This window comes from Patiria miniata, unplaced genomic scaffold (assembly GCF_015706575.1).
Source record: "Patiria miniata isolate m_02_andy unplaced genomic scaffold, ASM1570657v1 HiC_scaffold_6, whole genome shotgun sequence".
NCBI classification, from domain to species: domain Eukaryota; kingdom Metazoa; phylum Echinodermata; class Asteroidea; order Valvatida; family Asterinidae; genus Patiria; species Patiria miniata.
This window is the reverse complement of record NW_024037073.1, coordinates 2,318,408-2,345,713: the sequence shown is the minus strand read 5'-3', so window position 1 is coordinate 2,345,713 and position 27,306 is coordinate 2,318,408. Positions and strand designations below refer to the sequence as shown.

Genomic DNA, 27,306 nt, shown 5'->3' with positions numbered 1-27,306 from the left:
TTTTTCGTAAACGGCCCATATTCAGAACTATAATGTTACCAACAGAGGGCGCTCTACTACAAAACCGTCGTCGCCGCGCCTGTCGCCATGTTTAATAAAATTGCTGCAAGACGAGGGAGAAGATAGTTCTTTGTGTTCGCCTTTTCGTGCTGTTTTAATATGACTTAAATGTCGAAATAGTTGGCCCATTATCTCTAATGCTGTCGGTAAGTTTTCGTTGTTTCTATGACCTAGTAATTGGGGCTAAAGGGCCTTTATTATGTCCACGTGTTAGCCCTATAATGTGACCAATTTGCTGGACACTGCGCGTTAACTAGCCTTGTTGCCTAGTCTGGTTCCGTGCTTACATTATCGTTGATGTTGTATCAGGGGCGGGAATGAGTCCTAATGAAATTTCGGACTTGACTTCCCTTTATACGAAAAATCCTGCCATAAATATGGCAACAAGGCTACGGCTATTGCGCAGTTAATGGGACTACCTGCCCACACTCATATGGGGGTTGGCTGATTTAAATCACGTTGATTGAATCACGATTTAAATTCAAATGTTTTTTCATAAAAATCACTGATTTATCGTCAGAGTCAGACCCCCTAAAGCTACGCGGTCCTTTTTCTACGCATTTATCTTCAATTTTTGTGTTACAATGCGAGCGCAAATGCAAGCGTTACCTGCACAGATAATGGAGGGTTGAGGATAAATCACTTTTTTGTAAAATCTGAATTTTGGCAAAATAAATTTATTGAGGCCGAATGAGGGTCCTTTTTATCATTTAAATCAAGTGATTCCACATAACCATGATAACTACAAAGTGTAACATGTGTAACTGTAAGATGTTGTTAACACATTCAAACACTCCTCCCTAAATAGTAAATCACTTTCCTGTAAAATCTGAATTTTGGCAAAATGAATTTATTGAGGGTCATTTTTATCATTTAAATCAAGTGATTCCACATACATGACATAATTACCAAGTGTAACGTGTGTAAGATGTTGTTAACACATTCAAACACCCCTCCCTACGTACATGACGTACTTCATCAGCATCGACTCAACTTATTAATACCATGCTTACATGTAGGTTTTGCATAATTCTGCAAAATCATTGTTTTGATTATTATTAAGTAAAGATCTGAATTTAAAGGTTTGTTCGAAGTTTGAGCTTGAAGACAGCACACTCACTCTAATCATGCCTTGATCTGTTTACAGCTTTACCCTTCATTTGAACATAAGTGCAACATTTTTGGATGAGGAGAATTTTGGAGGATTGAGGATGAATGCATTTTGAGGCAGGACTGTCTGAAAGTTTTGAAGAATTTAGGCGCTGTTGTAAAATTTTGGAGGATTGAGGATGGTTCCTAGCAAAAAGGCCTAGGGGGTTCGGGTTAAACTGTTCACAACAACCGGTACTCTGAAAAAAAAAGATCTAAAATATTCTGAAATATATGTTCCTGGAAAGCACATAGACTTAAGAATAACGAAATATCAATTGTATAAATGTTGCTCAAAATGTATTTTACTCTCCAGCCTTCTTAGGTATTTGAAGTGTAACTAGTATTGTCCAAGATGTCCTTTCCTCCGCCGGGAAACCCCTTCATGGCTCGGCCCAGGATGCCTACCAACCAGAATCAGTTCCCTCCGTTTGGAGGCATGCCATCTGGTAAGTTCCTTGGTCCATGTTTTCCCTTCTACAGCTGCTCTGCACCCAGTTAGACAAAACACAGTTGTGGACTCTATGCATGATCAGCAGGTGGCGCATTGTGACCATTTTTTAGTAGTGGTGGGAGAAATTGGATATTTCCAAATCCGGTTATCCTATTTATTTTTTTAAAACCAAATAAACGGTTATTCAAAATTTTTCATTCAGCTCACATTCGTGCCCAAAAAAGTGACGAGTCAGATGCCATAATGCGCTCCAGAGCTGGACAGGTGAAAAATGGGTTCAGTCAAATAAGCAGGCTCTGCATGAACCAAGAAGACCACTAGCGAGTGAATGCAGTCAGAATCAGAGGCCATGGAGCAAATTGGGAGAAGTTCCAGTTGTTTAGCCAGTGCTTAAGCCTTTGACCAATCACAATCTTAGTCCTGATTTTTGAATGAAATGACGTCACGCATACTTAGATTTTTCAAACGTGAGACTTGGCTCCTTGAATAATGGGTGATACTCAGGCTACCTAGCCCCCTAGGAATCGTCCCCACTCTTGCAAAAAACACCACCATATGACTCTGATTATGGTGATATGCCTGTCCCCGTGTAAAACATAATCAGTATATTAGTGCAGTAGTCATTCAAACAGATTCCAACAAAGCATGCAGTTGGATTTTGAAGGGTTGGGGTGGTTAGGGTTAAGCCTAATAATGAAATAATTGAATATTTTGAAAACTTACTCAAAAATCAAGTAAAGTCTGTTACAACAAATTCTGGTTAAAATGAAGAATAAACATAGATCTTGTTGTGACCGTGCATTTATGTGCACAGTGAATTGGAACGGCACTCCTAATGCACAATTACGTCCAGCAGAATTCGTATAGAAGGAATTCCACTGTAAATACATTGAGGCTCTACATTCCAATAAGGATTCTCCTTATTTTACTAAAAAAAAAATAGCTATGACTTTGGCTAATCCATCTCTCAGGAGTTCAGCATACATAGATGGGAATTCGCTCATGTTCATTTCAATATTGTCATGAATATTCCATTTTTGTTGTTATAGGCATGCCAATGAATCCACAAATGGGTCTCCTACCACAGCCGCCCATGTCCAAGGTGAGTAAAAAGTAACTGCTGGAATGGAGGCTACACTTCTATGAAAGTACAGCTCTGTTACAGAAAGTTGCTCTTTCAGGAAGTAAGGCAAATAAATACGAAGCCATATGCAGTGAAACCTTGACGCATGGGCTGCGTGCTCATTGCTTCACTAACCCCTGGCCATGTAGAATATGAAAACGACGTCGATAGACTATTCAGAGCATACTGTGCACGTCATGTCACGTACAAACATTTTTTTCAAGACAGCGCAACACCTCAAAGTCCAGAAGCCTTTTTTTCACGACAGGTACATGTATTTTGTGAAACATTGTAAAAAATGAAAGACAGAGGTACACAGTACGCGCACATTGTAAACTCTAGTAACACATCTTCGAAATCTCATCTTTGGAAGGATGGATTCTAAAAATTGGAACTTAAAATTCTGAGGCCTTCACTTGCTACTACGATGTGAGCGATGAACCGCCATTGACAAGAAAAGTCTATCGACAAAAAAGTGCCACCTTACAATAAAGCGCCACAAGGTTACAATAAAATAACAGTTGTGTGTTTGTGTATGTGCGGGTTTTGTTTTTTGATTTTGAATATTCAAGCTGGCAAAAAAACGATTTGAATATTCGGTTGTCCTACCTTGTAACCATTGAGGGGGTATTTGTGCAAGGAGTCGTTAATATTAAGTTAATCAAGGGGCTATACTGATCAGAAAACAGTGCTTTTTCCCACTTGACTTTGATTTCTTGTAGTTACACTGTTAAAAAGAGAGAAAAGCAATAGCATTGCAATAATCAGGTGTTACAACTAAATGAGTAGTCATCAGATTTAGAAATTTGCTACAGCAAAACTAGGAATGTCTGATAACACATACTCAAAACCCAACTTTTCTTTTCTATAATGAAAACAATTTACAGATGCAGATGCCGCCAGGAATGCGACCCAATATGCCACACCCTCCGATGCCAGGCCAGAGGTTCCCGGTAAGCGCAGGGTGACCCGTCTAATGTTAGAGCGCCCTCTGTTGTCAGTAACCAGAAAGTGGCTGCGAAGAATTAATCACTCGTCACCCTCAACTTGAACCAGTGGTGGCGATTTTTTGTTAGCATTTGGGGGTGTGGGGCACCAGCTTGGAAAATTTGATAAGTAGGGGGAGCCACCTGACTATAGAGGGCGCTGTTCTAACATGAATGTGTGAGCATGTACATGCGTAAGTATATGTGCATTTTATGCCCATTTAGTATGCTGTTGAATTGATGTAAACTGGGTGTTGGAATGTCAATACCTCAGTGATGTTATCTGATGGAAAATAATATTTTGAACATTTAGGTTAACTTTGTTTTTAGTACATTCTTGGGGAAATTTGCGGTCGTTATCAGGTCGCATGATTTGAATTCCTGGTTGTCAATACAACCTGTTTAGGGTCAAATGAACTGGCCTGGTTAATTTAATCAGGAAATATCTGTATTTTGTCCTTTGTAACCCAGACCCATCCCCACCTCCCCTACCCCTACCCAAATCCCTTTCCCGTCCACACCCCACCCCTACCCCCTAGCCCCACCAAAAGGAAGGTTACTTGGGGTCTGCCTAAAATAATAGAAATTTGAATGTAAACTGCTTTTTCTCCCATTGTAACAGGAGTCTACAGATGGTGATAGGAATTTTACCTTAAAAATTTGTTTACTTCTTGGTGGCCTGTTATCTATGAAAGTTGTAGGTTCTTCCCCCTCCAGCCCCTTCCCCTCCCCCTTCCTCTCCCTCCCCCTTCCTCTCCCACTGTCCGCCTTGTTTATTACAAAGATTTGTTGTGATAGTCTATGTGTCATTCACAGGGGTTTAGCCAACAATTTCCGCACCCAGACTTCTTTCCGAAAGAAACAGTGAGTTGATACAAGAGCAGAAACAACAAACAAACACACATATACACACACAAATAAAACACAGACATTCTCTTGCTTGGAGAAAATTGGAGGTTCAAAGTTACTCAACTTGCCCAAACAGGGATTCAAATTTTCGGAGCATTTTGCTCGAAACCTCAGAAATATATTCCGGTACCATAACATTTGAATCAGACCAAACACTCTCATCATAAGCATTGATGGATCTCAAGTCATCAGAAGTCTATTACAAGTCAATCCCAACCCCATCACTAAGCAATCACATGTCATCACTAGTCCATCACAAGTCAATCACAAGTTCATCACAAGTCAATCATAAGTTCATCACAAGTCAATTACAAGGCAATCACAAGGTATTACAAGGTTATCACAGGTTCATCACAAGTCAATCACAAGTCAATCACAATTCACCCAGTCTCAAGTCAACTCACAAGGTGGAAATGTGACCAAAGCTGAAATGTCACAAAATCATTCCATTTTTCATATTCACCCCCTTGACTTGTGAATTGACTTGCGATGTACTTGTGATCCATTACAAAGACCTTGTTTACAACACCATTCAACGTACATGTAAATTTGGACAAAACTTTACCACAGATTTAACACTTAGTAAACCTCCCCGTTTCAAAAAAGCACAGACGCTGTTTACAGAAATCAGAGCTTTTTTTTGTGTGTCAATATGCAGGAAAAATAAAACAGATGAATGTGTAAAGTCCTGTTTTTTTTCTTTTGCAGCATATGCAGCAGCAGCATGCAATGCAGCAGCAGCAGCAACAACAGCAGCAAGGGATGGCAAGTCCAGGAGGGGAACAAGAGGCAAACGGCGACAAGCCCAAAACCACCGTCTTTGTCGGCAACATTTCGGAGAGAGCCCCAGATGCTTTGATCCGTGCCATGTTGTCGGTAAGTTGCAAAAAAAAGAATAAACCCAGAGATACCAATTGATAGAAATGTTAGATATTAAATATATGTGAGATATAGATAGATATTGAATATCAAACATCTGTTTGTGGTTTCCCCATCACCTAGTGTATTGTTTAATTTTGTTGAAATAATAGTCCACCCAGAATATTAACCCTTACCCTACTTGACCCTCCAACGCATGCCAATATGTGCCTCAAGAAAATCTCCTATGTTTTTTGCATGGCCCTCCAATATCTGCCATGTCATTTCAAGGGTAACTGGACAGGCACTCCAATACATGCCACAGAGAACAATGAGAGTCCTCTGATAACAAAGTGAGTGCCCCCAGCTGGTCAGTATCAGGCACCCTCCAGGGCCTCCAACTCCTGCCAATTGGAGCCTTCACTGTTAAGACTTGTTATCTGCCAAAAAACTGCAGCTGGAGGGCATTGGCATAACCAACTGACATGCAGTAAACTACCCTCAGAGAGTAAGGGTTAATTACATAGTATTGAATATATTGCACGAGCTATAAGTGCAATATTGTTATAGCGAGTGCAATATGTTCTTGTATCCCTTGGGGAAAAAAAGCCATCAAATATTATTATTATTATTTGTATCGGGTTGATTTGATCCGCAAGAAATAAATTTCAGGACACTTGTCTTTATTCTCAAATTTCGTCAAATATTCTTCACTTACTGAAGCAAGTTTTGTGTCGCCCGAAGCTGCCATTGTCGTTGTTGACAGCAGTGCACGTATACTCTGCTGCGTGCTGTTTCTGCTTGTGATGGTACTGCGCTACGGTCTGTTGACAACTGCGAATTTAATTTATATTCTCTTGATCGTGCAGGAACCAGCGAAATTTGTTAAAATGCCTGAATGAGGACAATATCAAAAATGATATTGTCCTCATCCGGGTACATAATGCTGACATAATATTGCAGTCATCCGGGTACTTTTTCGAAAGCAGACCATATGCTGATTTTTTTTTGCTACTGGAAGCCTGATATAAATAATAATACCCAAAACTGTGGTATTTTTGTGACGATATTCCATGGACTATCAAAATCTAATACCATGCAAGGATACCTCAATCTGTAGCCTCACCATCTCCCATCTCTCTTGTCCTCGCTCGGCAGAAATGCGGCCTGATATCCAGTTGGAAGCGTGTCCAGGGAGCATCGGGCAAGCTACAGGCCTTTGGGTTCTGTGATTACAGTGCACCAAAGGCCGGCCTGAGGGCCATTAGGCTCTTACATGACTTGGAGTTAGGCGACAAGAAACTCTTGGTAAGTACACTCTTCAGTTGTATTCTCAAGTCTTTCACTTTCCCATGTGAAAGTTGGTGGGAGTGACACAGGACACAGGGATGCAAACTTTGGCAATGTCGCTACAGAACTCAAATAAATGGTCACTGAACTCAATATTCATCATCCAACCAATAGGATTGCTTGATCTCAAGAAATAATGAATATGCAAATGTGGCACCAATTCTACAAAACGTATGGCCTTGGTAGGCAAATGTTTTGAAATTAAGACTTTTTCAGCTTTTTAAAAACTATATGGCAGGCTTAAAACAGAATCGAAAAATTTATGAAAAACATTTTTTTTTTTTTTAATTTCCCATGACTGTGGTTACATTTGTACTAGAAATAAAACTTTTACTATACTGAGAACGTATCCCAATAAATTGGTTATCACCAGCAGTAACACACATTGGAAAAGGATTTTGCTGCATCCTTGTGCACGTATGTAATTACCAGCTTTAGCCAATTAAAATTGAAGGTGGTCGTAGTTTCTACCAGACAAATCCTCATAATTGACCTCTTACTTATATTATACATAATGTATTCTTGAAAACTGTTATTAATACAACCTGCATGTGATCTTATCCCATATGGTGTGATCCACATTGTGCAGATTAGGATGGTCCATCTGAGGTCTATGCATTTTGAATTTGCACAGCTTGTCTGATCAATCGAGTCTTCCGGAAGATTAAGAGTTTAATCGGACACAGTTAATGGGACGTACATCTGTCCTGTATGACTCTTAACCTTTGTCCGTTAGCTAAAGAGGAGGCATACGCACCACTATATATCAATTTGTTGACTATTAGCTGACTATTAGTTGACTATTAGTTGACTATTAGCTGACTGTTAGTTAACTATTAGCTGACTGTTAGTTGACTATTAACTGAATGCTAGTTGACTATTAGCTGACTATTAGTTGACTATTAGCTGACTGTTAGTTGACTATTACCTGACTATTAGTTGACTATTAGCTGACTATTAGTTGACTATCAGTGACAATATTCTGATTTGTCTTGACTGCATTTTGTTCCAGGTGAAAGTCGATGCTAAAACTCGGATTCAGCTTGACGAGTATCTCGCCGAAAATGGACAGGTAGCTTTTTCCACATTTCATCTTTCCTGATTTAAGTTTATTGCTAGGCTTCGCCCATAAAGCGATAGTACTCAATAAATCGACTCCAACTTTTCCTGAATCGTGTATTGTTATGTTATTTTACATAGCCAAATAACGTAATGGGGGTCCTTTTATTAGAGTTGAACTATGGACCCTGGAAATCCTAGCCAAACCCCAGCCCTGTGACAAGAACCTCGTGTTTGTGTAATAACATCCTTAGAGTGAGTCTAGCAAGCCTCGCCACAGTGCATGGATAATCAATCATCTGTATCTGTATCTGTATCATACTGCAAGCAAACTCCACTTTGGGATTTACAGTTGCAGGCGCGTGGTGATTAGCAGCATCCCTAGATACAATTTTGTTAGTAGGCCCCCTGTCAACAAGACTCGTCAGCAAGCTCAAGTCTTGTCAACAAGCTCAAGGGACTGCTGTTTGCAGCCATCTGACGTCTACAGAACCTAAACTTGATGGATAGCAAATAGTGAATTTGGATCCTATGATAACATGAACTGAAAACTGCAGCAACAGTCCTGGAACTGTGTGGACGCAACTTTCAGTGCAAAACATAACGAATATCACAATGAAACTTTTTGGTTGGTTGACTTCATGAAATTACTTTTGTTAGAGCTTTGGCATGCTACATTTGCTATATTGTAGACTTAAAGGGAATGTACATTATTGGCTTTCGCTGTAATTTTCAGAAATGAACTATTTGGGGGTTAGTATAATAGATCAAATTTGTTACACTGACATGTTTGAAGTTTTGCGTTCGAAAATGCTGGAAAACCAAGAAAAACAAAAATGTTCAAGTAGTCTGGTTCCCTGACTCCACTAAAGATGAAATGGATCAATGCCGGAAAATTGTAAGGTAAGGGAACCAGTCTAGCTGGCCTGCACCGGGTTCATGAACATGGAACCAATAGCAAACAAAATTTGGACTGAAAAAAAAACCCGGTAAATTTGGATCAGTAGTTGAAAAAAAAGTTAGGTTTTTCCAACAGTGGTCGGCCGACCACCGTTGGAAACTATACAAAAGTACCATTTTTCTTGAAAATGACTTCACACAAGGTGCCATAATTTTACAGGATGCTTTAGACTGTCATTTACCAACATCCTAGTAAGGTATTCCGTAACAACTTGGTAGTTTTATTTTTCGATGTTTGCAAATGTTGTATTTTCCATTTAATGGCAACTGTCATCAATTTGCATTTTTTTATATGTGTGCCAGAGTTCTGAGGAGCTGGATGAGGAGACGCAAGCCGAGGACGCAAATATCCAAGCTCAAATTGAGCGACTGACCAACGACTATAAACACGCCCTCAACAAGCCACAAGGTAGGACACCAAACCAAATTGAATAAAAAAAAGAAAACTGGCATGCCAAATGCAAAATAACAGGATTAGGCAAGGCTAGTAACAGTGGCCCCAGATCACAAGCATAATTACTGTACATTGAATGGTCCAACATCATGGACACACAAATTGAGGAAAACTCGCCAAGAAGGAGATTAATTCACAACTGGAAATATGTATACGTACGTGTATGCCACAAAATGTCCGCTATGTCAGAAGTAACCATGCAGATTTTTTCAAGGTTTAGTTCCCTTTCAACCAGACCTTTGAAATAGAACAAGTAAACAATCTTAAACATACAATATCTGGCAATTTCAGGACGATATGCTCCTTTCATTATATATGTATGATTAGTTATTGGACTGTTTCCCCCCCCCCCCCCCCCTCTAGCTGAAGAGACATCCAAGGATCAACCCAAGGAGAGCCAGCCGTCTAGGGAACAGAAGGATGGGAAGGACCCCAAGAAGAGTAAAAAGGTATGCCAACGTGAACATGACCCTTAAGTCTCTACAATAAATACTAGTCAACATGACAAGCCTGTGCAGTGTAGCAAGATCCATCAGGTCAAAAATCTCAAGGCTAAAGTTTCTCAGTTGATGGCTCCGTGCAGCAAGATCTGTTTACATTGTACCCTCTGGAGACATTTGCACAATAGGAAACAAAATATTGTATATGTCTCCACAGGGCAATTTCTATAGATGAATACGTCTCCACAAGGTTTTCAGGAATAAATATATGGATTTTACTCAAAAACTAGAAATTTCCAAGCTATGTTGATGTGTTGCAAATGGAAGAGTTTTATAAAAGGGATATTAAGTCCAAATTTCAGCCAAGGAAATTAATTCTGGTTAAAATAAGAGCATTTTAAAACTACACTTTCAAACTCGAAAACTTTAGTACACGAGAACAAAGGAATGTCTCCACAAGGATACAAATTCCAGTATGTGTGTCCTTGGGCAAGACACTTTGTCACAATTAGCTTCTCTGCACCCAGGAGGAAAATGGTACCTTTGAGGGATGAGATGCTTAATAAATTGTGTTTGAATTGGCCTTTTGCACCTGAAAAAAATAACGGCTGCATCGAGCTGTATACTATTTTATGGGCTGAATGAGCAGGGGTAATAATAATAAGGGCTTTGATTTTTATTACAAGCACTATATTCAAATAGCCATTAGTAACCCAATAGAATCGTTTTTGTCTTGTAGGAAAACATTCAGGACTTGAACAACATCGAAGAGGACAAACGACACATCATAAGTCGTGAAATTGATCGCTTCAGAGACACATACAAGGTAGGTTGTCTAATAATGTGCACCTACAAAATTAAATATGTGGCTATTATGTGAATACCTTTGTGCATATTTTTAATTCAATGTTTAATGTTTGATCTGTCAGTGTTTTGGATAGTTGTGACTTCAAATTTTCCTTCTCGATTTTACTTTTTTGTTTTGCTGTATTAAAAAAACCCAATGTGTTTGTTGTGGTTCAATGTTCATCCATATTTGTTAAATCCAAACTTGTTCTTTGTTCATGCCTCATTGTTTTTAAGTGACATATCTTTTATGCTAAATCTTTTTAAACAATTTCTATTAATGAGCATCTTTAAAGTTTCAGAGGGGTTGCTTTTTGATCCATCAAAAAAAAATTGATCACGGAAATGATATTAATTTCCAATTTTGAAGAAAAAAAAATTGAGCAGAAATCTTTTTTCAGGAAATGTTTCATTTTTGTGTGGATGCCTGGGGCTGGGCGCACTGTTCACAACCAAGTGGTATCTGTAGAAAAATAAATCCTGCATTTTGACATGAATTGCTAAATGCTGAACATAATTCTGACAACAGCCGCATTTTAGGAACTCTCAATAGTACAAATGGGCATAGCACTGCCATCAACTTGAGTTGAATTATCTGAAAGAAAGAACCCTATGCTAAATAGACGCTGTGCAGAACTACCCCATCAACTGTGACATGGAGAGAAAGCTTCGCTTCGGCTTTGCCACCTGTCGCCTGCTTTGTGGGCAAGTTGTCCGCTTCACGGGCGAATGGCCATTTTGCTGGCTATCGCCTGCTTCGCGCGCAATCAACCCGTGAAGACACATGCAAGTGTGTAAACTTCTTCAATCGTGGACCCCTAACGTCCCTCTTTTGTTTAGACTTCAACTTTTAGGAAAACCTCCCATATGTTTTGCACATACATCAAAAGTGTCCCTTCGGTCAATCGTGGACCCTATTGTCCTCTATTGTTCAAGGTCCACGTTATATGTATATACAATGTATGCGTACAGTCTGAGGACAAGGCATTGTGTTTCTCTTTGTTCCTACAATATAACACTCTGCTGTAGACTAGCTCACAGACTTATGTTCGAGGACCGTTCTCAAAAGATGTACATTCAAGGACAACAAAGAATCAAGTTTTCTCTCATTGTCTTGCTGCCCTTAAGGAAGGACCCATCTGCATTCACTTTATACATTAGCTTAACCTCCCTTTTTGTTTGATTAGTCACGGACAGTCAAAACTTCAATTCTGTTCCCTGCCATGCCTTTTACACAGGCTAGTCACCAACAGTCAGATCATATTTCATGTAGGCACTGTGACAGTCAAATTCCATCAACAAACAAAGCATGTAACTGTTTTAGCCACAGCTGGCTTATCAATCTCATACAGTCAAAGCATAGCTATATCAGGTTTTATAACAATCACAGCCAGTCAATCCTGCTTTGTGAAGGCAGGTATCACTCAACTGTTAAAAAAACAGTCAGTTGATTTGTTTTGACTGCTGGGCTGGCCTTGTTGAAATTGCCAGCCAGAGAGGGAGGGCTAATGTCCCCAGGGACTGTGCCATTAAATTCCTGGGAAATGGTGGAATTTGGAGGATTTAGAACGGATAAAAAAAAATATAATAGTTGACATGAAAATATGCAAGAACAAGCTTTTGTTCCTTTCTTTTCCAAGCTCCAAAAATACCCATTTATGCCAGCAGTGGTTGAAAAATGAACTTAATTGCCCTGCCCCAGGCACCAAAAAAATGAACCCTTTCCAAATATATATGGCCCTATCAGATAACACTCTTTTTACCAAATTCCAGAAATTGATAGCCCACATATATGAAGAACGTTAATTTCAATTTGATGGAATCATAGACTTTTGTCCCCAGCCTATTATGATGCATGTGACGTAGTCGTAGCGAGCCATACAGTGTGGCTTATATCAGATGTTAACGGCCCGTTGTAATGTACCCCCACTGTGCATAGAATGCTATAGAATACCGCGCCATTGAAGCCATACAGCAGAGTGGCGTTCTTGCTGTTCATGTTCCGTAGGGGGTAATCCTTCCTCTGGCGGGTGAGTATACAGTTAGCAAGGCAGTGCAGTTTAAACTGCCGGTACGTAGTGTGTATAGTTTCTGACGGGATGAGACTCCACTCAAATCAAGTAAGCTGCTTTGCGTTTTCTCCATCTTGTTATTTTTTTATTCAGTGTCTGTTAAAGGTTTAGTTAGTCCAGAATCAGTTCTTGGCCATACTCTCTGCAGAGTTACAAACAATGTAAGATGGGTAGTTTTCAAAGCCCAAGAATAGGTTGGCCTGTTTAGCTTGGTCCGAAAAAAATTGATTGCAGCTTAGGCAGTTAAGGATGTTGTTAGACTTGGGTCAGTCAATCAGTCTGTTAGTTTCTCAGTCAGTCCGTTTAGTGAACCTGTCAGCCAGAGAACAGTAGTCTGGCCTATCAGGTCTGCCAAATAGTACAAGTTGAAGGAAAACAAATTCTCAGAAACATTTTTGGTATCTTTTGCCTCCCCCCCCCCCCAAAGAAAACAATTCAACACAGCACTCATATAAAAAGAGTAAACGATCACAATCAGACCAAAAATACTTGCAATTATAAATTTCTAGACAAGAATTGTAACAAGGTGCCCCATTTTTGTCGCTACGTCTTGTCCGAGTTGATCTTGTTTGTTTGTTTGTTTGTCGATGACCGTCGGTGGTGCAACATGACCGCTCTGAGGTATGTGGTACAATCCATTCTTCCGTAGCAGTAGAGCATTAACAACGAGAGTGATTTGTTTCAGTGACCTAACGGTTTGACCTCTGAACTTTGAACGACCCCAGACTGAGATCGTTGCAGGAATTGTGCTCGTCTACATGAAATCAGGAAATGGATTGTGCAGGTTATTTCTGTTAGAAACATGAATTTCACAGTTAAGGCCGGTTCATATACTTGGCGCAAAAGTGAATGCGAATTTGTGACAAGTACTCCCACTGTGAATTAGCAATAGTTGAACACATTTCAAATTGTATGATGAATGCTTTCAAATTCGCTTCGCATTTGCCTTTAAACTTAGAAATCAACGACCATGCCATATTGGAAAGTTTGGACTCTTTTATACACACAGATGAAAATTTGAAGGCCGCAAAAAGAAGACATGAATGTAAGCTTTGTACAATTTAAATCAGTGTTCCTATTTTATCAAATAGAACAGAGGGTGAAATTATGACAAGATATCAAACATTTACTGACTGTTTCTCATATTTCTCCCCAAAAAAATCATGCATTGTTTTTTATAAGAGCAGTAGAGTGTCAAATTGCACCCTGTGTTAACAGATATTTGAAACTTGCAATTTTCCTATAAAAGGAGGTTATTTAAATGAAAATATCTAGCAAGTTGAGTGTATATTACTGTTGTAAAATCCACTTTGTAATCTTTTACTTATTGTTAATGTTTTCCAATTTTGGAAGGAGGAAAATGTAGGTGTGAAATACACTGGTTTTGTTTTCTTATTGGTACATGGTAGCAGTTTCTGTTCGGTAACATAACTTTAAAAAAAAACTGAAGAAAAGAAACAAATACTTTGAGATTGTGCTCGTTCTTGGTCTAAGGTTGTGAAGAAAACGGAAAAGACCTTTTGAATATTGTTTTAATAAAGCACGTGTCTCTTGTGAAATATAAGATTGCTGAGAAATTTACTTTAAAATAGAATAATGGATATGGATATTGTCATTGTTATCAGTTTAAACATGAGATGAAAGTGTGGCCACATAGAAACTGTTGCCATGGAAATCAGTTCTTCCTGTTACGTTAAATATACATGTAACCTGAGTTTCCCTTGCAGGTTGAATTCATGCTTTTTATCCCGTGGTGACGCTTTGAGCGATAAATGATTTCTGTCTGCCACTCTGTAACGATGCCCCTGCCTTTGAACCACCTTTGAAAAGTCCAGTCAGAGGTTGTGTTAATGTCAAAGGTCACGACCCCTGACCTGACTTTGATGAAGGGTTGGCAGGGTCATGAATCATTACGATTCAAATGAACCGCATTTGCTTCCAAAGGAGGTGGAAAGTTCATCAAGAGAGACTAAAAAAAAGGCACAATATTTGTCGAGAAAGAAAGAGAAAACACAAATCTGGTTCAATTTGGATCAGGTTTGTTGGTTATTTGAAGTGCCAGATTTCGGTGCCCCACCTTGCCTTCCAGGGGGAGGCCGTCTTGATTAAGTTTGCAGAAACCGTCAAGATAAGGAAAAGCCAACGAGCAAAGATAAGCGATATTGGTGGTTGCACCCTCACCCAGCGCATCTACACAAGGGAAGGAGCCAAGCGTGTGAGGCCTTTGAACCGTATTCAACCTGAAACTATATTATGTGTGATTGCTCAATGATGTTATGTCGATAAAACAGTGTCAATGACGATCCTCGTCCATCTATTTGCAAGAGGCTTGTGGCACCGAGTGGACGGCAGTGCTTGCAAAATTGCCAAAAACATTGAAAAATTTGAGCATTTTCTTCTATATTTTTGTCTTTTCATTCATCAAGTTTGTCAACTAAACGGCCTTATATCCATGAGGTGGGGATATGTTGAGATTTGTGGATTGTTTGTGCTTGAAAAGATGTCAACAAATTTTGGGGGGATTTGGACTTTGACAAAACTTGGAGTTGAACTCGAGTTCCTGTTCAGTATGCGTTTATGAACTGCAATAATGATTGGTTGCACAAATGTGGTATTGTTCACCGCCTATATGTGTCTTGCAAATGGATAGATGAAATTGTTACAGTTTGTGCATGGACTTGTGTGCAACCAATTACATAGGTATCCAGACGAGTTACATATTTCCATTCACCTCAATTAAGAAGTGTTTTTCTCTGCATATTCCCTCTTAAACTTGCACTGTTTTATGCCCCTTTGTGCATGTGGCATGCTAGTCTTGAACCAAGACTGGACTTCGATTTTATTCCGCTAAGACCGGTCCCTGATAAAAGATAAAGCTGCCCCTGTGGTAGAGGTCGCTATCAACATGATGAACCACATAAGTCGTTCGAACTTCGGCAATGCTACCCAAGAAATTCCAAGCGTACCCCACGTGCGAGGATTAGCTTGAGTACAGCGCGTGTGGTATGCTCAGAATATATGGGTAGCACTGCCAAACTTCCTTTGACAGGATTCATCGCCATTGACACTTGACCGGGCTTGTCAGGGACCGGCCGTATTAGGAAATTATATTCCAAATCCAGTCTTTGGACCAAGACTAGCGGCATGTCACTCCAAAGTCAGACGTACGTTTCATGTTTTGTTATTTGCAGACATACTTGGTGCTTGGTTGTGGTATTGAGAAAGTTGACTAGCGATGCGGCACAAAAGTCTAAACAAAGTGGCACCTCAGAAAAAAAAACCTCACAATGAAGTTTTGTTTTAACCTACAACATAGAAACTCTTAGGCAGTTTCACCACATCTAACAGTTGAGACTTTCTGATTTTAATTTCCTTGTAATCATTTTTGAAATTTGAGGCTCCTCTAAGCTGCAAAGCTTCTTAAATAGACATTTTCTCTTTATCACATACCACTTTTCCCCAACACACAATGAATATCTTGTGATTAGTTTTATTTGACACAGATAAAAATTTCTTAGAAAATTTGTAACCGCTTTGAATTTTCACATCTCACGCATTTCCCCCCGTCTCTATTCTGTCTTGTCCCTCCAGGCAGCAGAGGATAGGGAGAAAGACCGGCTGGCTCGGGAACAACGCCGGGAGGAACGAGACTCCAAACGCGGGGACACCAAGGATCGCGACAAAGACCGGGAACGGGACAGAGACCGGGATAGGGACAAGGAACGCGAGCGTGAGCGGGAACGGGAGCGAACAAGGGAGAGGGAGAGACGGGACCAGGCTAAGGAGAAGGAAAGAGAGGAGAAAAGAGACAGGGAAAGGTCATTATTACATTTGCTTTTGTTTTCATCTCATTCCGTTTTTTTATTTTTTTTATTTTCTGTTTTATTAATTTGGGTTCATTTTGATTCATTTCAATTTTTCCCTTTTTCAGTGTGAATTTTTATTTATATTATTTTTTGGTCAAGAATTTAAATGAATCTGACCAAGGTAATTAAGATACTGCGGCATTGTATTTGTAACTGAGCTTGGTAGTCTTAGAGTCTAGAAATCTCAGTACCATTGTAAATTGCAAACAGTCCCTAACCTGTTCCTTACTAAACCCCTTCAAAATGTTTTAGTATAAAGCTTAACCCTATTAAACTCCCTAGGCCTTTTTGCTAGGATGTAGCCTCAATCCTGCAAATCCTCCAATTGGCCTCATGGAAAAATAACATATAGCAACAATCCTGCAAATTCCTCAATTATTTCTTGAATATGGTCCGTGGAGGGGTGACCACTGCCTGAATCCTGCAAAATCTCAGCAGTGATTGTCAATATGTCGAGGCTTGGCCAGTGACATCCTGGAGCAGTACGGATGATTTCAAGCATAATCCAGGCCTATATTTATGCATGGCTGAGCAAAATCAACACAAGGTCTGGCCCAAGACCTTGACAAAGTGCATCCTACGATATCAGTAACGCTCTTTTGCCATGTAACCTCAGTACTCCAATTCCTCCACTTTGGCAAAGAGGATTTCGTAGGATTCAGGGCAGTTAGGGTTAAAAGATGCCCCATGTTAACTTAACTGTCCAGAGTGTAACGAACGTCAATGAAAGTCTGTAGTCCTTTGATAAGCAAATCGGCAGTTGTTCAAGAACTCCATGTGTAGGCTTCTGCTATACTTGGCTGACAAGCCAAAAAATACCCTCAAAGAGCAAAAAGTTTATTGGTAATATTGCTGAATTTTTGTCTCTGTTACTTCCAGGAGGCTTGAGCGGGAAAGAGAACGGGAGAAAGAACGCGACCGGGAAAAGGAGCGGGAGAGAGAGCGTGAGCGAGAACGGGACCGGGATCGCGACAGGGACAGGGACCGCAAACGAACACTCGACAGGGACGATGACCACGATAGGTTTAACGAGGAAGAAGAGTTTGAGAGGAGGAAGCTTGAGAGGAAACTGCGGGAAAAAGAGGAGGCCTATCAACAGGTCAGTAGTACAGTATTAATATTGCCCTACTCAGAGGGCAGTAATAGTAATACTGACTGCTCAGGAGGGCAGTAGTAATACCTCAAAGTTCTATTGTCCTTACCGAACATTCACTAGTACTTTTACTGACTGCTCAGAGGACAGTAGTAATACTTCAAAGTTCTATTGTCCTTACTGAACAGTCACTAGTACTTTTACTGACTTCTCAGGAGGACAGTAGTAATACTTCAAAGTTCTATTGTCCTTACCGAACATTCACTAGTACTTTTACTGACTGCTCAGGAGGACAGTAGTAATACTTCAAAGATCTATTGTCCTTACTGAACAGTCACTAGTACTTTTACTGACTGCTCAGGAGGACAGTAGTAATACTTCAAAATGACTAGTGCCCTAACTGAAATGTCAATAGTACTACTACTGACTGCTCAGGAGGGCAGTGGTTACACTTCAATATAACTATTATCACATTTCAATATGACTGATCGGTCAGTGGTACCACTACTGACTGTTCAGGTAATGCCACTATTGACTGCTCAGGGGGGCTACAATATGAGATTTTCCTCCTGTGAAGGATGTCTGCTAACAATTTGCACCACTGACTGCCAAGGAGGGCAATAGTTACGCCTCAGTTTGACTATTGCCCGACTGAGCAGTCAGTAGCATCGCTGACTTTGACTTTACCACCTTGTGTTTCTGCCTCTCCTACCAGCGACTGAAAATGCGGGAAAGTCGTGAGCGCAAGCGCGCCCGCGAATACGAGAAGCTGCGGGAGAAACAAGAAACGGAGAGAAATGAGATGGAGAAAGAGGCCAAGAGACTCCGCGAATTCCTGGAAGATTATGACGACGAGCGAGATGACCCCAAGTATTACATGTGAGTTCAGTTGATTGTTCCTGCCAGAGTTCAAGGATTTCATGCTGCAAATCCCAATAGGCCTGAGACCTAATGACGTCACGCTTTGTTTACATGTGCACTTTCCTATGTGATAGACGGTCCCTTCTTTGTCTGGCGTCCCGACTTCGATCCCATAGGAAAGCGCATATGTAAACAAAGCCATTATGTCATTAGGTCTTAGGTCTATTATTGTTGTGTGAAGTAGTAGTTGATATGGAGGAACATATAACATATCAAGTAAGTGGAAATGTACCTTTTTAGGACTTGAATTAGGCCAAACAGAAAAATATTGTGTGTTTACAGTAACCCGACCTACCTAGAATTGTTGTGGCCAAATTGCCGACCTCAAACTTTTATTGTCATTTTGCAAAATAATTAGCACACGTTCATGGTTAATGAGTTTCAAACATTGCAAAAGAACACACACACGCATGAACTGGGATGAAAAAAAAAAACACGACAAAATAAAATTATTTCCCTACTTACCTACCTATTTGGGTTTTTTCTCAGGCTGTTACCGTAAACACACCATTTATTTTGTTTGGCCTTACAGAGTTCGTTTCAGGAGCATGCGACACAGTCACAGTCTTTATCAACTGACGTTGTTGAGGCCCTCACATGACAACGCCAGTTGATCAAGACACTGTGACGGTGTCGCAAGCTCCTAATATGAGCTCTGCAATTAAATTCCCAAGAAGTACCTCTCCATTTACTTGATTCAATAATAGGACTGGAGACAAAATTCCATGCTCCATAATAAATATCCTTTTGAAATTCGGCAGCACTAGGCTGTGCCAAATGTTGCAGCACTGTTTGGAATGTCAAACTTTGTAATCGAAATCTCGTGAATAATTTGATTTAATAGGCATGACTAATGAACGCCAGTCTGAAAAGTGGGAGGATTTGGCGCTCACATTGTTTGCTGAACAATGTGGGGTGCTGTGGTCCAATGGTTACGGTGTTTTACTCGAGTGCCGTGGTACATGGGTTCGAATCCTGACAGGGAACATGGTGCTTGTGCTCTTGAGCAAGGCACTTTACTACGATTGCCTCTCTCCACCCAGGTGTAGTAAATTGGTATCTGGTAGGAAGAAATTCCTGCAATGCTTGAGCGCCGTAATGGCAGCCGTCCTAAAGCCAGGGTAATAATAGAGCTCTAGGAGCATCACTTCGTGACGGACGGATTATTATTATTATGAATGTTCTACATGCTGTTTCAGCACGGAATGTTGATCATAAACAGACATTTCAGTGGTTAGAAGCGACATGAAATTGACCCCTACCCCTTACCAAGTCCTTTTTTTGTCATTCTGTCAGGGGGAGTGCGCTGGAGCGAAGACGCAAGGAGAGAGAAAAGGAGATTGACAGCGACAACCGGGACCGCCGACGGGAGCGAGAGGAACTGGAGGACATCAAGCGCAAACTTCTGGAGGAGGGGCACGATAATGTGGAGGAAGAAATCGAAAAGGTAAAATTGGACGTCTCAGTGCTCAAACTGAACCTATTAGAGCCTTTTGTAAACAGAAGAATTTATGTAGAGGTGATAAAAAAAAACCCCGAAACCCAAATGTCGGGACCATTGTTTTGGTGAAGTTTTGCATGTAGCACTTTCAAAATCTAGGATTTGAAAGCCCAATTCATAAACTTTCTTTTAGTACAAGAATCATTCAAATCACTTATGAAATTTTCAAGTTACGGAATTTTAAATACCACCACCGTTTTAAAGTTCTATCCACAGATCACAAAAAGGTAAGTGTTCTTTCAGCAAAACGAAAAAAAATCACATAGGGATGTGTTTGAATTGTTTTCGTTTTGCTGAAAGAATGCGCACCTTTTTTGTGATCCGTGGACAGAACTTTAAAACAGTGGTTGTGTGTAAAATTCCGTAACTTGAAAAGTACTTGAGTGATTTGAATGATTCTTGTAATAAAACAAAGCTTATGAATTTGGCTTTCATATCCTAGATTTAAAAGTGCTACATGCAGAACTTCACTAAAACAATAGTCCCAACATTTGATTTCGGTTTTTTTTTACTCACCCTGTATTTTGGATATTTAATCTATTTTAAAAAGTGAATCAAAGACACAAAACATGCATAAACCTAAAACTTGAGTAGACAATTCTCTGTTCCATTGTTCTGACATCACAGACATCAAATGAGCATAATTTTTCCAGATGAAGTTTGTTTTCAAATTTCAATGAAAAATAAAAAAAGAAAGAAATGGTCACAAGTCCATTACAAAAATAAATTACAAGTCAGCTTACAAGTAACAGGCCGATAAAGGATGAATAAATTTGGACGGGATGACTTGCGATGGACTTGTAAGGACTCATGATGGACTTGCAGGGACTTGTAAGGACTTGTGAGGACTCTTGATGACTTATGATGGACTTGCAGGGACTTGTGACGACTTATGGTGGACTTGTGAGGACTCATGACGGACTTATAGGGACTTGTAAGGATTTGTGAGGACACATGATGGACTTGTAAGGACTTGTGGGGACTTATGATGGATTTGCAGGGACTTACAGGAATTGTGGGGACTTGCAGGGACTTGTGAGGACTTGTGAAGACTTACAAGTACTTTGATAGACTCAACCACAACACCGGTTAATTTTATTTTAATTTGATTTTTATTGAACTTGTTTATGGTTTGATGATTATTTATGTTTGTTTGTTTACTTGTTTGTTTCAGCTTGAGCAGGAACGAGAGAAGCACAGGTTACCTCAGTTGGCGTTGGTTCCAAAGGAAGAGAAACCCAAGCTGGAACCCACGATGAAGCCGCTAGATGTTCCTGAAGAACCAGACCCTGAAATGGCCGTGAGTTCAGACAAAATATTGCCAAGCCAGTTTTCTTGAATCCTTGGAGCAGATTTGCTTCAGCGGTGTGATTTAGTATACACAATAAACCCTAACCCTAGGGTGGTTTGGCTAGGAACCCTGCTAAATACGACAACATGCAACACTTGTCAAAATGACAGGCCTGCTCAGTGTAGCAAGATCCTTCTGGTCAAAAGTCTCAAAGGCTTACTGCCTCAGAGTCTGTGGTCACCAACTGCAGCAGGATACGACTGTGGCATTGCTCAGTAGGACTAACTCTCATTGTCTCAGAAGCGGCCATTTGTGCATAAGTGTTGACTGTTGATGGCTCAAAGTAGCAAGATCCCACAGATTTGGACACCTGATGCACTGTGTTGTGTCTGGCAGGGTTAGAAATACTGTAAGGTGTTGACGTCACCATGCAAATCTTTCAATCTTATATCTTACTGTGCAATTCGTTCAGAAGTTGTTCTCTGGCAAGTGCTCAGTTCTATTTTAACAGAAAATTTTGCAAGCTAGCTTATTTTGGCTACAGTAAATGGATGAGCCACAAGTTTTGAGAGGGATTATCCATTAATCCTCCTAGTGGGAAGTCGATCTTCAGAGCAATATGTAACACCCTTTAAAACCTTGCAGGTCAGTTTCAGGTGAAGGGATATGAAGTGTTACAGTAACTGTGTCACACAGAGAGTCACTGCACACAAAAACCAGCACTGTGGAGAGCAGTGAAGCATGACCAAATCTGCCTGCTTGCCCCGAGCTCAACCACACAAGAGAATTGTGAAGGGATTGGAAGTGTTATCCACACTCCACAGAAGATTACCTCAAAGGAATTTGAAGTGTGGGTGCTAACTCTATGGGCGAAAATGCTTTTGCAAAACTGGAAGGGTTGTCAAATGCAGAAGACTAGGAGGGTTAATACTAAGTGTATATCTAAATTTGTCCATAACTTCCAAAATTCTCGGTACTGAAAGGTACCTTTGACACCCCTCCCCTTTTCTTCCCATTCTTCAGGCCCTGCCCCCAGCTCCGGGACCTCGAACCCCCGAGTCCTCCGACGCAAGCCCTGAGCCTCTCTCCGCCCAATCAGCTGAAGACGACAGTGACCAGCCCCCTGCAAAGGAACCACACAAGCCCAGACTCAGCTTTGGAGGTCTTAAACTTGGTCAGTCACATTAAAAAAAAAATTATAAATACATGGGACAGTTAACCTAGGAAAATTCAAAGGCATCGTTGTAGCTAATGGTGTGCAAAACTGTTGGAGTGCAGTCAGGCGTTTGAGATGAAGGAGCAATCTTGCAGATTTTGATCGTTCCCGGTCCTGTTTTCAGAAGCTAGGACGTCAATTCCTGTTTAAGCCACACATATTAGCTCCTCATCCTTTGGTTTTCAAATTCACTTTGGTTTCTACTGTAGGTCCTTTTTTTTTAATTTTCTTCAGATTTTTTCAAAATCTTTTCAAAAATCTTTTCTTCTCCCAGTTGGAGCCAATGATCCCCAGTCATCTGCTGCTGCCAAACGCAAGAAGCTTTCGGTGGTGGAAGTCTTCAACGAGGACGAAGACACGACAGACACCGGCAAGAAGAAGCGCAAACTGGTCCCCATCGACTACTCGGAGGAAGAGATGAAGGCTGTTGCAGGGGGCCAGTCTCAGGCCGTGGCCTCGGCTGCAGAGGAGAAGAGAAAGACCATCAAGAATCTGATTGAGAAGATCCCAACAGCCAAAGAAGAGCTCTTCAGATACAAAGTAGACTGGGCAATCGTCGATGAGGTTGGTATCAGTGAATGGAGTATCAGAGTTCCTAATGTAAAATGGTCTAATGGTGCTTGTGTTCTTCGGCAAGACACTTTACCACAGTTGTATTAGATGTCAAGTCCCCTGCTGATGTACCATGGTGCTTGGGTTATGGTGTCTGACTTATGTGCTGAACCCTGACAGAGTTTATGTTATTTGTGTTCTTGGGCAAGACACTTTACCACAATTGCTCATAAGGAGTGGAATTTTTCTGTGTTTTTGCCCCAGATTTGTGGATTTAAAAACCTAAATGAGAAGTTTTGTTACTGTGTTTCTTTCTTGCTGGGTCAAAAGCTTATATGAAACCATTTTAGTGGGCCGTTTTTAGGAGTTCTGTTTTAAGCAAACACATATATGTGCCTTAAACCCTGTGTTGCTCTAGGCTTCACCAAAAAAATTATGTAAGTGGCTTGGAAATCAAGGATCATTCATAGCCAATGTGTTCTCGGGCAAGACACTTTATCACAATTGTTTATGCCCCAGTAGATGCTAATGCATCTGTGGAGTGCCATGGTCCAGTCATTTTGCTGCCTGACTCATGTACCATGTTGAGTGGCATATAACCTGGCGGGGATCAAATGTCAAGTTTCTTAGTTAAGTATCTGCAGAGCACCAAGGTCCGATGTATATTGCTTCCGAGTCTGTTGGGGATCATGGTGCATATGTCCTTGGGCAAGACATTTTACTTCAACTGCCTTTCTCCACCAAGGAGTATCAGTCATTACCTGAACAGATTACTCTCTGCATAAAACTGATCTTATGTTCCAATAAACAGGGGATGTGAAAATAATGGGATGTGTAGCACTTTGAGACAGTGGTGTAAAAAACTCCTTTTTTTTTTATCCATGTTGGTTTGCATACTTATAAATTTTTCTGCCATTTTTTCCAGTCTTTGATGGAGAGACGAATCAAGCCCTGGATCAACAAGAAGATAGTGGAGTACATCGGTGAGGAGGAGGCAACGTTGACAGAGTTCATCTGCTCCAAGCTTCTGGCTCACAGCTCAGCCGAGAGCATACTGAGCGACATCACCATGGTAACGTTACGTTATAAAATAAGGCCAGTAATGGTCAAAAACCCACATCAAAATTTACGTCTCCCAGACATAACACGGATGATTTAAATTCAAATCTGCTAGCTGACCCGGCAAGCTGACCCAGCAAGCTTGGTAGTCGATTGGTCAAGACCTCTGCACTAGTAAGCAGGAGTTTGTGGGTTCGTGTCCCATCCGAGCAAACTTGTAAAAAAAAAAAAAAATTGTGCAAGCTTCTTAAACTGTCAGACAGCACTGAGTAGACACTGCAGAAAATGATATTATTTGAAGGCAAAACACCACTATTGAAATCAACATCTTGTAGCTGCAAACTCCCTGATAGAATTTTTTTCTCCATGCATTCAATTCTGAAATTAGGGTTTTGCTGTTTTTAAATAATTCAGTATTGGATTTATTCCAACTTGGACTTCATCGAATATTCAGTTTCAAAATGCACTGATCAAGTTAAACATGCTGCCATGTTCCATGCCATTTGTCATGATCGTGTTCCTAATCAATAGTTAACGTGATGCAAAGAGGCTTGAGCAGTTTGGAATTTCCTAATTTTTTGCTGACTTCTAAGTTCCATGTTGGAATAACCACAGGTTCCCTGTCACTCTGGAAATCAGGGAAACCTTGAAAATGAGCTTCCATGTTTTTCCAGTCAGGGAAAACTCAGGGAATTTGGAAAAACACCAAAAATCAGGGAAAACTCAGCAAATTTGACAGTGACATTAAATGAATTTTTGTTGTTGCCAGTTTGGCATATGTGTCTTGTGCCCTGTGTCCAAGTTGTGTCCATTGACTGACTGGCTATGCTGGCTTTTTAGTGTTGATGCAGTGTGAATATTACACACCTCTCCGGACAATAACAATTGGCTTTGCTGCAACCACCTCTTGACTTCCCAGCAACCTTGTTAAAGTGAAAATATTTCTCATGGAATTTTTGGAAATTTCTCAGGGACATATCGGAGAAATCTCAGGAATTTTGTTATCATAAAGAGATGGGAACCTGGACCAGCCTCAAGTTCATGATCTTGTACTCTCTTTTTTGAAAAAATATTCACTTCAATCTTGTGTTTTTCTTCCCTTTTTTTGCCTTGAAACCCCTGCAGGTTTTGGATGAAGAAGCAGAAGTGTTTGTTGTCAAGATGTGGCGGTTGTTGATCTATGAAGTGGAAGCCAAGAAGCACGGTCTGGTCAAATGACAATCAAGCAAGTCATCCTAGAATCAAGACCTTGGAACCATTTCTGAAACCTCGGCTGTCTTTGTGGCTCAAGTTTTTTTAAGGTTTCAATATGTACATATGTAGCAGAGAGAGAGAGAGTCGTTCTTGGGCCCTAGCTCCTATACTGACTGGCACTTCAAATTGCGGAGCCAGACCTCGAAGCCGTACCCGAGGTTTCAGAAATGGCTCTCAAGATGACGCCTGTGAAATGAAAGGCAGTAGGCTGGTACCAGCGTGCGTTTGGGGAGTCAGTGCTGAAATCACTGTGTAGGCTACAGCAGCCTTACCAAGATGTGCTGCAATTGATGAGGGTTTACATTGTATCAACAAAAGGATTTTTTTTGTCTGTGACAAGAGATGTTAACTGCATTTTTGTAATGCCCAAAATGGCCATTTTCTGATTGGAAACGCTTTCTAGTATCTTTATGGGCTCCGTGTGCAAACAAAAGAGGGCGCTTTTTTACCACTTTTGAGAGCCCTGTTGACGGGACACACAGCGCGTGTGTACTGTACTGGTTCTCATGCGAAGTACGCACGGCTGACAAAGCTATTAGCCACAGCATCTTCGCTCGAGCGTCAGGCTTGCAAATAAGTTCCAATTTAACTTGCAATGATCTCCCAGACTAATCCCTGCCTCCAATAAATTTGGATCATTCGAAATACGCAGTGGATGAATCGGAAACCAGTCTAGGTCTCCCCCAACCCTCTTTTTCTGGCCGTTGAAGGGGTACTTGTGCACGGAGCCCGTAATAGGAAATATTCACCTTTGTTACCCTAATCCAATTTATTCTCCAGTAAACTACATTTTTCTTTATACCAAGTCTTTGACGAAGCTGCATCCAAATCTTGTCTTGGACCAGAAGTAGCCTCCGTTTTCGAGTACGAGTTGTGTAACCTTTGATATTTTGTTCATTTCATATGTTGTTCCTTTTATGAGAAAACCCTATCAATGGCAAATCTAGTTTCATGCACAATTGGATACATGAATCCTGCTCTCACAAAAGGAGGGTAAAGCCACAGAATATACAATGTATTTCATATTAAATGTTTCCTGAAATGTTAAATTGCTGGATTTTTCCATCATGCCAAAGTCTCACAGTAAACTGACTCCAACACATTCATATATTATTAGGAAGCAGTGTCTCATCTCCACCCAGTTTGAACATTTTCTAAGTTGATTTCTGTGACTTTATTGTAATTTCGTGGGTGTTAAAAAGCTTCTTTACCAGTGACTTTCTCCTATGACATTTCTTGTTTTCTCATTTTTTTTTATTAATGTTATTTTTTTTGTGGAATTCATTCATGATCTCAACTTAAGTCCCCTTTTGGTCTAAAAACCTTTCCCTGCTGCAAAATGGCAGAAAAGTACGAAAAAGACACAATATATTAAATATGGATGTAATTTCAAAAAAATGTTTCTAATAAATTTTTAAAAGTCAATTTGCAGACTTCATTTTTTCTTTAATTTTTGTGTTTTCCGTTCTGCCGATGTGCATAACTCATATAAATCAGTTTGGCTTCCCTTAAAACAATCTTGTTACATATATCACACCTTGGCCAAGTATCATAACACCTGTTTTTTATGTTGTTTCTTCACTCTTTGTGCATTTACCGATCCGCGATCATTGTGCTTTTCTTTTCAGGTTTCTCTAGATTAGATAAGTGTGTTTTTAGTTTATACCGACTATCATTTTCATGACTGAAATTTTTTCATTATTTTTTTGTTACAAATTGCCACTGATTCTGATTCCGAATCCAAGATTTCATGATCTGATCATTGCTATTTGAAATGCAGTTTTGAATGAAAGCTCTCAATAAATAAGCACTTGTATATATCTTGGAAAAATA

General features: G+C 40.3%; 1 protein-coding gene across 2 annotated transcripts; it reads left to right on the top strand.

The window, feature by feature from the left end:
• The first annotated feature begins 47 nt into the window (after nt 1–47).
• LOC119743063 (RNA-binding protein 25-like) lies at nt 48–27,306 on the top strand. 2 transcript variants are annotated; one of them, XM_038219406.1, is made up of 20 exons: nt 48–206; nt 1,526–1,658; nt 2,713–2,765; nt 3,674–3,739; nt 4,589–4,636; nt 5,390–5,557; nt 6,698–6,847; nt 7,902–7,961; nt 9,212–9,317; nt 9,726–9,811; nt 10,542–10,628; nt 16,312–16,538; nt 17,466–17,685; nt 18,395–18,558; nt 19,897–20,047; nt 21,276–21,401; nt 22,416–22,566; nt 22,883–23,172; nt 24,086–24,232; nt 25,345–27,306. In XM_038219406.1, exons 2-20 carry the CDS (start codon nt 1,565–1,567, stop codon nt 25,435–25,437), a joined length of 2,487 nt encoding a protein of 828 aa, XP_038075334.1. In that variant the 5' UTR covers nt 48–206; nt 1,526–1,564; the 3' UTR covers nt 25,438–27,306. The 2 variants fall into 2 exon arrangements, with proteins under 2 accessions (XP_038075334.1, XP_038075335.1); XM_038219407.1 differs by lacking the exon at nt 4,589–4,636.